Source organism: Coregonus clupeaformis, unplaced genomic scaffold (genome assembly GCF_020615455.1).
Source record: "Coregonus clupeaformis isolate EN_2021a unplaced genomic scaffold, ASM2061545v1 scaf1917, whole genome shotgun sequence".
In the NCBI taxonomy this organism is placed as follows: Eukaryota; Metazoa; Chordata; class Actinopteri; order Salmoniformes; family Salmonidae; genus Coregonus; species Coregonus clupeaformis.
Genome location: NW_025535371.1, coordinates 76,308 through 90,150, shown reverse-complemented (window position 1 = coordinate 90,150; position 13,843 = coordinate 76,308). Strand labels below are relative to the sequence as shown.

At 45.0% G+C, this 13,843-nt stretch overlaps 1 protein-coding gene across 1 annotated transcript in view; it reads left to right on the top strand.

The window, feature by feature from the left end:
• The first annotated feature begins 374 nt into the window (after window positions 1-374).
• tmem214 (transmembrane protein 214) overlaps window positions 375-13,843 on the top strand; it is an 89,727-nt gene continuing 76,258 nt past the window's right edge. The window contains exon 1 of the mRNA XM_045218937.1: window positions 375-519. Coding sequence (XP_045074872.1) covers window positions 375-519 — 145 coding nt within the window. The remainder of the gene's footprint in view (window positions 520-13,843) is intronic.

The following is a 13,843-nucleotide window of genomic DNA, read 5'->3' as shown; positions in this document are numbered from 1 at the left end:
ACGACCCTAACCCTATAAAGACAACTATAACGACCCTAACCCTATAAAGACAACTATAACGACCCTAACCCTATAAAGACAACTATAACGACCCTAACCCTATAAAGACAACTATAACGACCCTAACCCTATAAAGACAACTATAACGACCCTAACCCTAAAAAGACAACTATAACGACCCTAACCCTAAAAAGACAACTATAACGACCCTAACCCTATAAAGACAACGGACCGAGCACAGAGCTTTCAAAAAGCATCGGTGGTGTGACGTCACACGGGCAAGGAGACGTGGCACCGGGAACACTAGGACCAGCAGCACGCTCTTCACCGGGCAGGACGACTCTCTTCCCCCTCAGGACTGGAAGCTCGAGATAATGGCGTCAAATAACGCTCAGGTTGGAAAGTGGGAAGTCGTGAAAAAAGTAAGAAACCGGGCACCGCCGAGAAAAAATCCCGGGGAGAAGAAAGCTGGACGGAAAGCTCTGAGCGAATCCAACACGACGAGGATCGACCAGCTTCGTAAGTTTACATCGCTAACGTTAGCAGCTGCTAGAGAGAATCTGACGTTAGCCACCCCCGCCGACTAGCTACCGATTTACCCACGTTATAGCTTAGTAGCTAAGTACTGCGAATGTAATGCGAGTTTTCAGGTCCAGTTTTGTCTGCGTCGTTGGCTGGCTAACCAAGCGGATGTTCGCTAAGCCACAAGCTAGTTAGTTAGGTAGCTAGCATCAGCAGATGGCTTAAGCTAGCTAACGTTAGTTTGCTAATTAGCCAAACTGGTAGTTAGCTAGCTAGTTTGCTAAATTGACTCGGCTAGCCAGCCCACTGGTTTGTCAGGTAGCCTCAAGCCTGGTTGACAGGGACTCCTGCCGGGCTAACTGGCTAGCAGGGTTAGTTAGTTAACTGGCTAGCAGGGTTAGTTAACCATGTTGGCTTTGGCAAAGTCAGCCAATTTGAACAGTGGATGCTACATAGCCTCGTCCTCGCCTGCCTCCGGGCCCCATATAGCCTTGAATGACAGTAGTTATTAAACCACTATGTTAGCCTGCTGCTAGCCACCAACGGCAATCTCATGAAGTCGATTATCGGTTGTTGTCTATAAAATAGATTTCGCAGACCCATAGTGTAGCTAACGTTACTGTCCTAAGGGAAAACTAGCCAGGCAGCTAACTAACGTTACCACTAGCTTAGTTAGCTAGGAATGTCTCAACTAATGTAACGTCATCACTGAGCGGGTATGACTGTTTGTGATCCTTACTACCCGGGGTCCTTGGGACTTCCTTGCCCCATTGAAGTTTAAATGTTAGGGTTTAGGGTAACCCAATATTATACTAAAGGAGCCTAACGTTACTAATTAGTCCAAGGACCTTACATGTTCTGTTTAAAAGGCGAATTGGCTCTGGAAGCCAAAACAGCCAAATACTCCATTTAAACATGAATCGATTCTCAATAGCGGTAACTTATGGTTCTAGAAACATAAATCCCTTTACTTTCATATCAAGCGTCTGTCTTCCGTTTACAAACATGTGTCCGGAAACGCAGATGGCTAATTAGCACAAGTATTCCACTCTGTCTTCCATCTGATTTGGTAAACATGGAAATATGGCGTTGTGGGAACCCAAACTCTATAAAGGTGTGTATCAATTGAACCTTTTTGTTTTTGTAAAAATACTTCGAGCTGATATGAAGGATATGGTCCTTATTCTTCCAAAACCCTACCGCAAGCTATGCGTGTTAATGTACAGACTGAGCGGTTCTGCTCTTCTTCTATGGTATATTGGCGATCGCACCACTTTATGTGCATTCCGCCACCTACTGCGCGGGATGGAAACAGGATTCCCAAAAATGGAACAAAATACCCCCAAAAACGTTTCTGTTAAAAAATCTAACGGATCTGATCTCTACACAGGCTCAAGGGGAACCTGGGAGGGCGGGTCTTCTGGCGCCAGTACCCCTTGCAAGTCTTCAGATGTAAAATCCTTAAGTCCCAAACACGTATTTCTGGCACAATAATGTCAGTTCGTTTGTATTATTATTATTATTATTATGATTATATATATATATTATTTTTTTATTTAAACTTGTGCTGTACAGTTTATAACTGTGGCAATGAACGCCACAAAATCCACGTTTTTACCACACAGGGTATCTTTTGACTGGCAGCAAACATTTACTACAGGCTGTGGTGCGTCCACTACCATATCTTCACTAGAATCACTTGTTTTCTCAATTATTTTAATCGCCTCTGCATAGGAGATTCGATTGACCGCTCTAACTTTTGCCACCTCAATCTCCTTCACCCTTACAGGGCACTCCAGGAAGTCGGGATCATGATCCCCTACCACAATTGCAACACCGTCGTCTTTCTACACACCGTTTTTCAATATACTCTGTCCGTCTGCACACACTTGAAACATGGCCAAATCCTTTACAATTCTTACACTGCAATGGTTTGGGGAGGAAAGCTCTCACAGCGTATCTTACATCACCAAGCTTCACATCGGGTTTGACGCCAAGCACCAACCACACCAGGAATTCTCTTCAGGTATTCAACCTGAACATCCGTCGTCACCCCTGAGATGACTCCTTTGACGGGTGCTCTTTTCCAAAGTTCAAAACACAGCTTCTGTTGTTCTGATTTCTTTTGAAGCTCACTGCAATCTTTCTCTGTTCTTCAGAAATACAGTGAATCAAAATAAGACTCCTGGTCACTCTGATAGACTCCACTTGCATACTTCACCATTTTCTACACCTCAAACTTGTTTCCCACATATGCGTCCTTACTCAACAAATGCATCCCAACAAGAAGCGATTCATTATCATTCATAGACGTATGCTCCACTCTAATTTTAGGCAGTTTCCTGTTTGTTCCAGTTGTTGACACTACTGTTGTCCATTCACAACATTCGTCTTCACCAACTTTGCATGACGCACTGCTTGATTCCCAAAATGCTTGGTTTTCCCAAAATCCTGGTTGGAGGATTTCAGATTTCCAGTTTATTCCCTCCTGATTCAAATCACATTTTATTTGTCACATGCGCCGAATACAACAGTATTACAAAATTACCTGAATTTTGCAAGCGTAGTCCCTACCTTAAACCTAGCCCTTAATCATGACTCTCAGTTCCATTACTGTAGACCTTACAGTGAAATGCTTACTTACAAGCCCTTAACCAACAAGGTTAGTCAAGGTAATTGAGGTAATATGTACATGTAGGTAGAGTTATTAAAGTGACTATGCATAGATAATAAACAGAGAGTAGCAGCAGCATAAAAGAGGGGGGGACAATGTAAATAGTCTGGGTGGCCATTTGATTAGATGTTCAGGAGTCTTATGGCTTGGGGGTAGAAGCTGTTTAGAAGCCTTTTGGACCTAGACTTGGCGCTCCAGTACCGCTTGCCATGCGGTAGCAGAGAGAACAGTATATGACTGGGGTGGCTGGAGTCTTTGACCATTTTTAGGGCCTTCCTCTGACATCGCCTGGTATAGAGGTCCTGGATGGCAGGAAGCTTGGCCCCAGTGATGTACTGGGCAGTACACACTACCCTCTGTAGTGCCTTGCGGTCGGAGGCCAAGCAGTTGCCATACCAGGTGGTGATGCAACCAGTCAGGATGCTCTCGATGGTGCAGCTGTATAACTTTTTGAGGATCTGAGGACCCATGCCAAATCTTTTCAGTCTCCTGAGGGGGAATAGGTGTTGTCGTGCCCTCTTCACGACTGTCTTGGTGTGTTTGGAACATGATAGTTTGTTGGCGATGTGGACACCAAGGAACTTGAAGCTCTCAACCTGTTCCACTACAGCCCCGTCGATGAGAATGGGGGCGTGCTCAGTCCTCTTTTTTTCTGTAGTCCACAATTGTCTCCTTCTCAGAGTCCTCCAACCGTGATTAAGGAAAAACCAGGGAATTTATCGAAAGGTCCCGAAATGTTGACTGTTTTCTACATTATCACTTTAGTTGGTTTTAGAGCTGAGCAATTAGTGCTTTTTGAGGTCGGTTCGATTATATATTTTTTATAAAGGTTTCGATAATTAAAATAACATTAAATGCACTGCATTATATGGGTTGAATTTTGTAACACAGAATAAAACAATTAATAAATGATGGTAGCGACTGCCCATTGCTGCTCATCACTTATTAATCATCACTTGACATTACTTTACTTTAAGAAAGCATTTGTTTTATTTATTGACTTTATTATTTAATTCCAAGGATTTATCTCATCTGTAGAGCTGCTGCCTGACTAAATCTCTATTTTAGTAGTTCTTCAAAGTAAATAAGGCAGACTTTGAACTGCTGCGTACCAAAACCTCAAGAAGCAACTGCGCTCTATGTATCCCCTCTTGATCACACATTCTTCTGTGTCTTATGTGGCAGGTGTAAAAGATACACAGACCGGACAAGTAGCCGCACAATGGATTATGGTCATTGTAGTTAGTTTATCGCAGAAAACGTGTTAATTATGTAGAACATTGGCCTGTTGGAAACTACAACTCCTACATTGCACAGTTCGGGCATGATCTGATTTGCCTCTAGAGAAACTGCAGTGCAATGTGCCATTGAGCTCACCCAAAAAATATGAAAGGAACGGAATTCAAAAAATTGAACCAATGTCTGTCAATTAGTTGTTTAAAAACGGAAAAATAACTGTCATTTTGGTTAGTCGCTCAGCACTAGTTGGTTTTTACATTGGAAGCAGCCTTTGACACTAGCAGAGCTGGGTGATGTAAACATATCCATATCGTCATAAATTGACCCATGTTTTGCGATAGCTATAAATTGCGACTAAACTTTTTTTGGGAGGTGCTAGAGCTGGGTGACATGGACAAAAAGTAATATTGTGGTAAATGTAACTGTTTTCCTCTAACAATAATATACAACAATAATGCTGAGGCTATTACTGTTGACCAAATAATGGTTTTAGAACAATCTGCAGGAACGTTGTGTAGCAAAACCACCAAAGAGTACAGAGATACGCAAAGTGCTTCTGTAGGAATGTAATCTACGGTTTATTGTTCCAGCTCGAGGTTGTAGCTATGTGATTTATATGACATGCACTGCTGACACACACACACAGAGGCTGACACACACACACACAGAGGCTGACACACACACACACAGAGGCTGACACACACACACACAGAGGCTGACACACACACACACAGAGGCTGACACACACACACACAGAGGCTGACACACACACACACAGAGGCTGACACACACACACACAGAGGCTGACACACACACACACAGAGGCTGACACACACACACACAGAGGCTGACACACACACACACAGAGGCTGACACACACACACACAGAGGCTGACACACACACACACAGAGGCTGACACACACACACACACAGAGGCTGACACACACACACACACAGAGGCTGACACACACACACACACAGAGGCTGACACACACACACAGAGGCTGACACACACACACACACAGAGGCTGACACACACACACACAGAGGCTGACACACACACACACAGAGGTCTCGCAGCTAGTTGTAGGGCCGGCTAGTTGTTAGTTGTAGGGCCGGCTAGTTGTAGGGCCGGCTAGTTGCTAGTTGTAGGGGCGGCTAGTTGTAGGGCCGGCTAGTTGCTAGTTGTAGGGGCGGCTAGTTGTTAGTTGTAGGGCCGGCTAGTTGCTAGTTGTAGGGGCGGCTAGTTGTTAGTTGTAGGGCCGGCTAGTTGTTAGTTGTAGGGCCGGCTAGTTGTTAGTTGTAGGGCCGGCTAGTTGCTAGTTGTAGGGCGGCTAGTTGTTAGTTGTAGGGCGGCTAGTTGTTAGTTGTAGGGCCGGCTAGTTGTTAGTTGTAGGGCCGGCTAGTTGTTAGTTGTAGGGCCGGCTAGTTGTTAGTTGTAAGGGCCGGCTAGTTGTTAGTTGTAGGGCGGCTAGTTGTTAGTTGTAGAGACCGGCTAGTTGTTAGTTGTAGGGCCGGCTAGTTGTTAGTTGTAGGGCGGCTAGTTGTTAGTTGTAGGGCCGAGCTAGTTGTAGGGCGACTAGTTGTTAGTTGTAGGGCCGGCTAGTTGTTAGTTGTAGGGGCGGCTAGTTGTAGGGGCGGCTAGTTGTTAGTTGTAGGGGCGGCTAGTTGTTAGTTGTAGGGCCGGCTAGTTGTAGGGCCGCTAGTTGTTAGTTGTAGGGCCGGCTAGTTGTTAGTTGTAGGGGGCGGCTAGTTGTAGGGCCGACAGTTGCTAGTTGTAGGGGCGGCTAGTTGTAGGGCCGGCTAGTTGTTAGTTGTAGGGGCGGCTAGTTGTTAGTTGTAGGGGCGGCTAGTTGTTAGTTGTAGGGGCGGCTAGTTGTAGGGCCGGCTAGTTGTTAGTTGTAGGGGCGGCTAGTTGTAGGGCCGGCTAGTTGTTAGTTGTAGGGGCGGCTAGTTGTTAGTTGTAGGGGCGGCTAGTTGTAGGGCCGGCTAGTTGTTAGTTGTAGGGGCGGCTAGTTGTAGGGCCGGCTAGTTGTTAGTTGTAGGCCGGCTAGTTGCTAGTTGTAGGGCCGGCTAGTTGCTAGTTGTAGGGGCGGCTAGTTGTTAGTTGTAGGGGCGGCTAGTTGTTAGTTGTAGGGGCGGCTAGTTGTAGGGCCGGCTAGTTGTTAGTTGTAGGGGCGGCTAGTTGTAGGGCCGGCTAGTTGTTAGTTGTAGGGCCGGCTAGTTGCTAGTTGTAGGGGCGGCTAGTTGTAGGGCCGGCTAGTTGTTAGTTGTAGGGGCGGCTAGTTGCTAGTTGTAGGGGCGGCTAGTTGTAGGGCCGGCTAGTTGTTAGTTGTAGGGGCGGCTAGTTGTTAGTTGTAGGGGCGGCTAGTTGTTAGTTGTAGGGGCGGCTAGTTGTTAGTTGTAGAGGGCGGCTGGTGTAGGGGCGGCTAGTTAGTTGTAGGGGCGGCTAGTTGTAGGGCCGGCTAGTTGCTAGTTGTAGGGCGGCTGGTTGTTAGTTGTAGGGCCGGCTAGTTGTAGGGGCGGCTAGTTGTTAGTTGTAGGGGCGGCTAGTTGTTAGTTGTTGGGCCGGCTAGTTGTTAGTTGTAGGGCCGGCTAGTTGTAGGGGCGGCTAGTTGTTAGTTGTAGGGCCGGCTAGTTGTTAGTTGTAGGGCCGGCTAGTTGTAGGGGCGGCTAGTTGTTAGTTGTAGGGCCGGCTAGTTGTAGGGGCGGCTAGTTGTTAGTTGTAGGGCCGGCTAGTTGTTAGTTGTAGGGCCGGCTAGTTGTTAGTTGTAGGGCGGCTAGTTGTTAGTTGTAGGGCCGCTAGTTGTAGGGGCGGCTAGTTGTTAGTTGTAGGGCCGGCTAGTTGTTAGTTGTAGGGCCGGCTAGTTGTAGGGGCGGCTAGTTGTTAGTTGTAGGGGCGGCTAGTTGTTAGTTGTAGGGCCGGCTAGTTGTTAGTTGTAGGGGCGGCTAGTTGTTAGTTGTAGGGCCGGCTAGTTGTTAGTTGTAGGGCCGGCTAGTTGTTAGTTGTAGGGCCGGCTAGTTGTTAGTTGTAGGGGCGGCTAGTTGCTAGTTGTAGGGGCGGCTAGTTGTTAGTTGTAGGGCTGGCTAGTTGTAGGGGCGGCTAGTTGTTAGTTGTAGGGCCGGCTAGTTGTTAGTTGTAGGGCCGGCTAGTTGTTAGTTGTAGGGCCGGCTAGTTGTTAGTTGTAGGGCCGGCTAGTTGTTAGTTGTAGGGGCGGCTAGTTGTTAGTTGTAGGGCCGGCTAGTTGTTAGTTGTAGGGCTGGCTAGTTGTAGGGCCGGCTAGTTGTTAGTTGTAGGGCCGGCTAGTTGTTAGTTGTAGGGCCGGCTAGTTGTTAGTTGTAGGGCCGGCTAGTTGTAGGGCCGGCTAGTTTTAAACTAGACATGTTTTTATCTGCTCTCTCTCTGTCTCTCTCTTCCCTCTCTCCCTTCTCTCTTGCTCTCTCCAGTCCACCCTCCTTGGACTGTGAGTCTGATACAAACAACCAGCACCTACACTGATAGCCCAGATAAAAACATGTCTGTTTACAACTAGCTGCCGAGACCTGTGTGTGTCAGCTACACATGTAATGTAAATGACATAGCTACAACCTAGAGTTGGGACGATCAACCGAGAAATACATGTCAACTGCATGAACTTTACAAAAATCATGTGATCAAAGGTCATGAAGTTTTGACTGCAAGATTCTGCCGTTGCTGTTCACCAACTTCATCCTGCAGCCATCGCCTGCATTGTGGGAGTCACTATTGTCAACCAATCATTAGGGTGTTTTTGTTTGACCCACACGAATGTGACCAAATATGTGACTGAAACAGGAACCAATTTGCCACAATTCATATGTAGCCTACAGTTAGTAAATACATGTGATATTTGAGTCTCTATCTCACTGATTAATTGTATAATGTACATATGATTTCAGTTTGTGGGTGATATGGGGTTTGGAGACATTTTTTTCTTCTACGTTATAAAGGAAACCTTTTATAAACCATGGCAACACTGCCATGTTGATCGAAGCCTTGCTGTTGGGAAACCATAATCCATCTTCACTCCTCGGGCCGTGTCCGAATACTAGTGTCCTACATACTTGAACTGAATACCCATACTAGTGTCCTACATACTTGAACTGAATACCCATACTAGTGTACGACATACTTAAACTGCATAGTACAGTGCCTTGCAAAAGTATTCATCCCCCTTGCCGTTTTTCCTATTTTGTTGCATTACAACCTGTAATTTAAATAGATTTTTATTTGGATTTCATGTAATGGACATACACAAAATAGTCCAAATTGGTGAAGTGAAATGAAAAAAATAACTTGTTTCAAAAAATTATAAAAAATAAATAATGGAAAAGTGGTGCGTGCATATGTATTCTTTGTACCCTTTGCTATGAAGCCCTAAAATAAGATCTGGTGCAACCAATTACCTTCAGAAGTCACATAATTAGTTAGATTGCACACAGGTGGACTTTATTTAAGTGTCACATGATCTCAGTATATATACACCTGTTCTGAAAGGCCCCAGAGTCTGCAACACCACTAAGCAAGGGGCACCACCAAGCAAGCGGCACCATGAAAACCAAGGAGCTCTCCAAACAGGTCAGGGACAAAGTTGTGGAGAAGTACAGATCAGGGTTGGGTTATAACAAAATATCTGAAAATTTGAACATCCCACGGAGCACCATTAAATCCATTATTAAAAAATGGAAAGAATTTGGCACCACAACAAACATGCCAAGAGAGGGCCGCCCACCAAAACTGGATGTTTTTTATCGGCAGGGACTGGGAAACTGGTCAGAATTGAAGGAATGATGGATGGTGCTAAATACAGGGAAATGCTTGAGGGAAACCTGTTTCAGTCTTCCAGAGATTTAAGACTGTGACGGAGGTTCACCTTCCAGCAGGACAATGACCCTAAGCATACTGCTAAAGCAACACTCGAGTGGTTTAAGGGGAAATAATGTATGTGCTAACTGTAAGTCGCTCTGGATAAGAGCGTCTGCTAAATGACTAAAATGTAAATGAAACATTTTTTTCTCAATACAATTGAGAATCTGTGGTATGATATGAAAGATTGCTGTACACCAGCGGAACCCATCCAACTTGAAGGAGCTGGAGCAGTTTTTCCTTGAAGAATGGGCAAAAATCCCAGTGGCTAGATGTGCCAAACTTTTATATAGACATACCCCAAGAGACTTGCAGCTGTAATTGCTGCAAAAGGTGGCTCTACAAAGGATTGACTTTGGGGGGGGTGAATAGTTATGCACGCTCAAGTTCTGATTTTTTTAGTCTTATTTCTGGTTTCACAATACAAAATATTTTGCATCTTCAAAGTGGTAGGCATGTTGTGTAAATCAAATGATACAAACCCCCCCAAAATCCATTTTAATTCCAGGTTGTAAGGCAACAAAATAGGAAAAATGCCAAGGGGGCTGAATACTTCCGCAAGGCGCTGTATATAGACCTGTTCATTGTTGAACCGTTTAGTGAAAAGGTAATAATATACCAAGCAGTAGTGGCTCCTGACTGGCTGAGTAGATGGGGGCGGGGCCGAGTGCGGGTGGATTTTTCCAAATTCAACAGACATGCATTGCATTAACCAGCCTGATAATGGCTCATTTCCTATTTGATTAATTTCTCTGAGTTATAGGCCTACTCAGGCTGGTTAACCCATATACGGGACGGTTGCGCTAATGTGATTAGCATGACTGTTGTAAGTAACAGCAAACTCTCCAGGACATAGACATGTCTTATATGGGCAGAAAGCTTACATTCCGATTCCGTAGAGGTTAAAGGCAGACTATCACAATCAACCTATAACGTAGCCAATACAGCCCATCTATCCTCCTCCCAGAGTGCGAAGAGCCTTGGCGTGACCCTGGACAACACCCTGTCGTTCTCCGCTAACATCAAGGCGGTGACCCGATCCTGCAGGTTCATGCTCTACAACATTCGGAGAGTACGACCCTGCCTTACACAGGAAGCGGCACAGGTCCTAATCCAGGCACTTGTCATCTCCCGTCTGGATTACTGCAACTCGCTGTTGGCTGGCCTCCCTGCCTGTGCCATTAAACCCCTACAACTCATCCAGAATGCCGCAGCCCGTCTGGTGTTCAACCTTCCCAAGTTCTCTCACGTCACCCCCCCTCCTCCGCACACTCCACTGGCTTCCAGTTGAAGCTCGCATCCGTTACAAGACCATGGTGCTTGCCTATGGAGCAGTGAGGGGAACGGCACCTCCGTACCTTCAGGCTCTGATCAGACCCTACACCCAAACGAGGGCATTGCGTTCATCCACCTCTGGCCTGCTGGCTCCCCTTCCTCTGCGGAAGCATAGTTCCCGCTCAGCCCAGTCAAAACTGTTCGCCGCTCTGGCACCCCAATGGTGGAACAAACTCCCTCACGACGCCAGGACAGCGGAGTCACTCACCACCTTCCGGAGACATTTGAAACCCCACCTCTTTAAGGAATACCTGGGATAGGATAAAGTAATCCTTCTACCCCCCCCAAAATAAAAAATAAAAAAATAAGTGTAAAGTGGTTTTCCCACTGGCTATAGGGTGAATACACCTATTTGTAAGTCGCTCTGGATAAGAGCGTCTGCTAAATGACGTAAATGTGCCCTTGAGCAAGGCACTTAACCCTAATTGCTCCTGTAAGTCGCTCTGGATAAGAGCGTCTGCTAAATGACTAAAATGTAAATGTATATCCTAATATAAAAGGAAACAGAAACAGAATTTGGTTCCATTTCAACATTCATAAAAAAAAAAAAGTGTATTTTTAGGCGGTAGATCAGCTTTAATATTGCAGATTGTAGCTTCCATCAATGTAATTGTCTGCATAATTTCCAATCCCCCGTGTATGTATATATATTACGTTACCGTTCAAAAGTTTGGGGTTCACTTCGAAATGAGACAAAAAAACATTGTCCATTAAAATGACATCAAATTAAACGGAAATACAAATAGGACAAATACATTCGAGTGTCTAGTTTGAGAAACAGACGCCTCACAGGTCCTCAACTGGCAGCTTCATTAAATAGTACCCGCACACCAGTCTCAACGTCAACAGTGAAGAGGCGACTCCGGGATGCTGACCTTCTAGGCAGAGTTGCAAAGAGAAAGCCATATCTCAGACTGGCCAATAAAAATAAAAGTTTAAGATGGGCAACAGAACACAGACACTGGACAGAGGAAGATTGGAAAAAGGTGTTATGGACAGACAAATCGAAGTTTGAGGTGTTTGGATCACAAAGAAAACATTTGTGACGCAGGCCAAATGAAAAGATGCTGGAGGAGTGCTTGATGCCATCTGTCAAGCATGTTGGAGGCAATGTGATGGTCTGGGGGTGCTTTGGTGGTGGTAAAGTGGGAGATTTGTACAGGGTAAAAGGGATCTTGAAGAAGGATCACTCCATTTTGCAACGCCATGCCATACCCTGTGGCATATACAGTGGGGAAAAAAAGTATTTAGTCAGCCACCAATTGTGCAAGTTCTCCCACTTAAAAAGATGAGAGAGGCCTTTAATTTTCATCATAGGTACACGTCAACTATGACAGACAAAATAAGAAAAAAAATCCAGAAAATCACATTGTAGGATTTTTATGAATTTATTTGCAAATTATGGTGGAAAATAAGTATTTGGTCAATAACAAAAGTTTCTCAATACTTTGTTATATACCCTTTGTTGGCAATGACACAGGTCAAACGTTTTCTGTAAGTCTTCACAAGGTTTTCACACACTATTTTGGGCCATTCCTCCATGCAGATCTCCTCTAGAGCAGTGATGTTTTGGGGCTGTCGCTGGGCAACACGGACTTTCAACTCCCTCAAAGATTTTCTATGGGGTTGAGATCTGGAGACTGGCTAGGCCACTCCAGGACCTTGAAATGCTTCTTACGAAGCCACTCCTTCGTTGCCCGGGCAGTGTGTTTGGGATCATTGTCATGCTGAAAGACCCAGCCACGTTTCATCTTCAATGCCCTTGCTGATGGAAGGAGGTTTTCACTCAAAATCTCACGATACATGGCCCCATTCATTCTTTCCTTTACACGGATCAGTCGTCCTGGTCCCTTTGCAGAAAGACAGCCCCAAAGCATGATGTTTACACCCCCATGCTTCACAGTAGGTATGGTGTATTTTGGATGCAACTCAGCATTCTTTGTCCTCCAAACACGACGAGTTGAGTTTTTACCAAAAAAGTTCTATTTTGGTTTCATCTGACCATATGACATTCTCCCAATCCTCTTCTGGATCATCCAAATGCACTCTAGCAAACTTCAGACGGGCCTGGACATGTACTGGCTTAAGAAGGGGGACACGTCTGGAACTGCAGGATTTGAGTCCCTGGCGCGTAGTGTGTTACTGATGGTAGGCTTTGTTACTTTGGTCCCAGCTCTCTGCAGGTCATTCACTAGGTCCCCCTGTGTGGTTCTGGGATTTTTGCTCACCGTTCTTGTGATAATTTTGACCCCACGGGGTGAGATCTTGCGTGGAGCCCCAGATCTAGGGAGATTATCAGTGGACTTGTATGTCTTCCATTTCCTAATAATTGCTCCCACAGTTGATTTCTTCAAACCAAGCTGCTCACCTATTGCAGATTCAGTCTTCCCAGCCTGGTGCAGGTCTACAATTTTGTTTCTGGTGTCCTTTGACAGCTCTTTGGTCTTGGCCATAGTGGAGTTTGGAGTGTGACTGTTTGAGGTTGTGGACAGGTGTCTTTTATACTGATAACAAGTTCAAACAGGTGCTATTAATACAGGTAATGAGTGGAGGACAGAGGAGCCTCTTAAAGAAGAAGTTAAAGGTCTGTGAGAGCCAGAAATCTTGCTTGTTTGTAGGTGACCAAATACTTATTTTCCACCATAATTTGCAAATAAATTCATTAAAAATCCTACAGTGTGAATTTCTGGATTTTTTTTTCTTAATTTGTCTGTCATAGTTGACGTGTACCTATGATGAAAATTACAGGCCTCTCTCATCTTTTTAAGTGGGAGAACTTGCACAATTGGTGGCTGACTAAATACTTTTTTCCCCCACTGTACACCTTAGCGAAATGCATTTAAACTAAGTTTTTCAAAATTCCTGACATTTAATCCTAGTAAAAATTCCCTGTCTTAGGTCAGTTAGGATCACCACTTTTATTTTAAGAATGTGAAATGTCAGAATAATAGTAGAGAGAATGATATATTTCAGCTTTTATTTATTTCATCACATTCCCAGTGGGTCAGAAGTTTACATACACTCAATTAGTATTTGGTAGTATTGCCTTTAAATTGTTTAACTTGGGTCAAACGTTTCGGGTAGCCTTCCACAAGCGTCCCACAATAAGTTGGGTGCATTTTGGCCCATTCCTCCTGACAGAGCTGGTGTAACTGAGTCAGGTTTGTAGGCCTCCTTGCTCGCACAC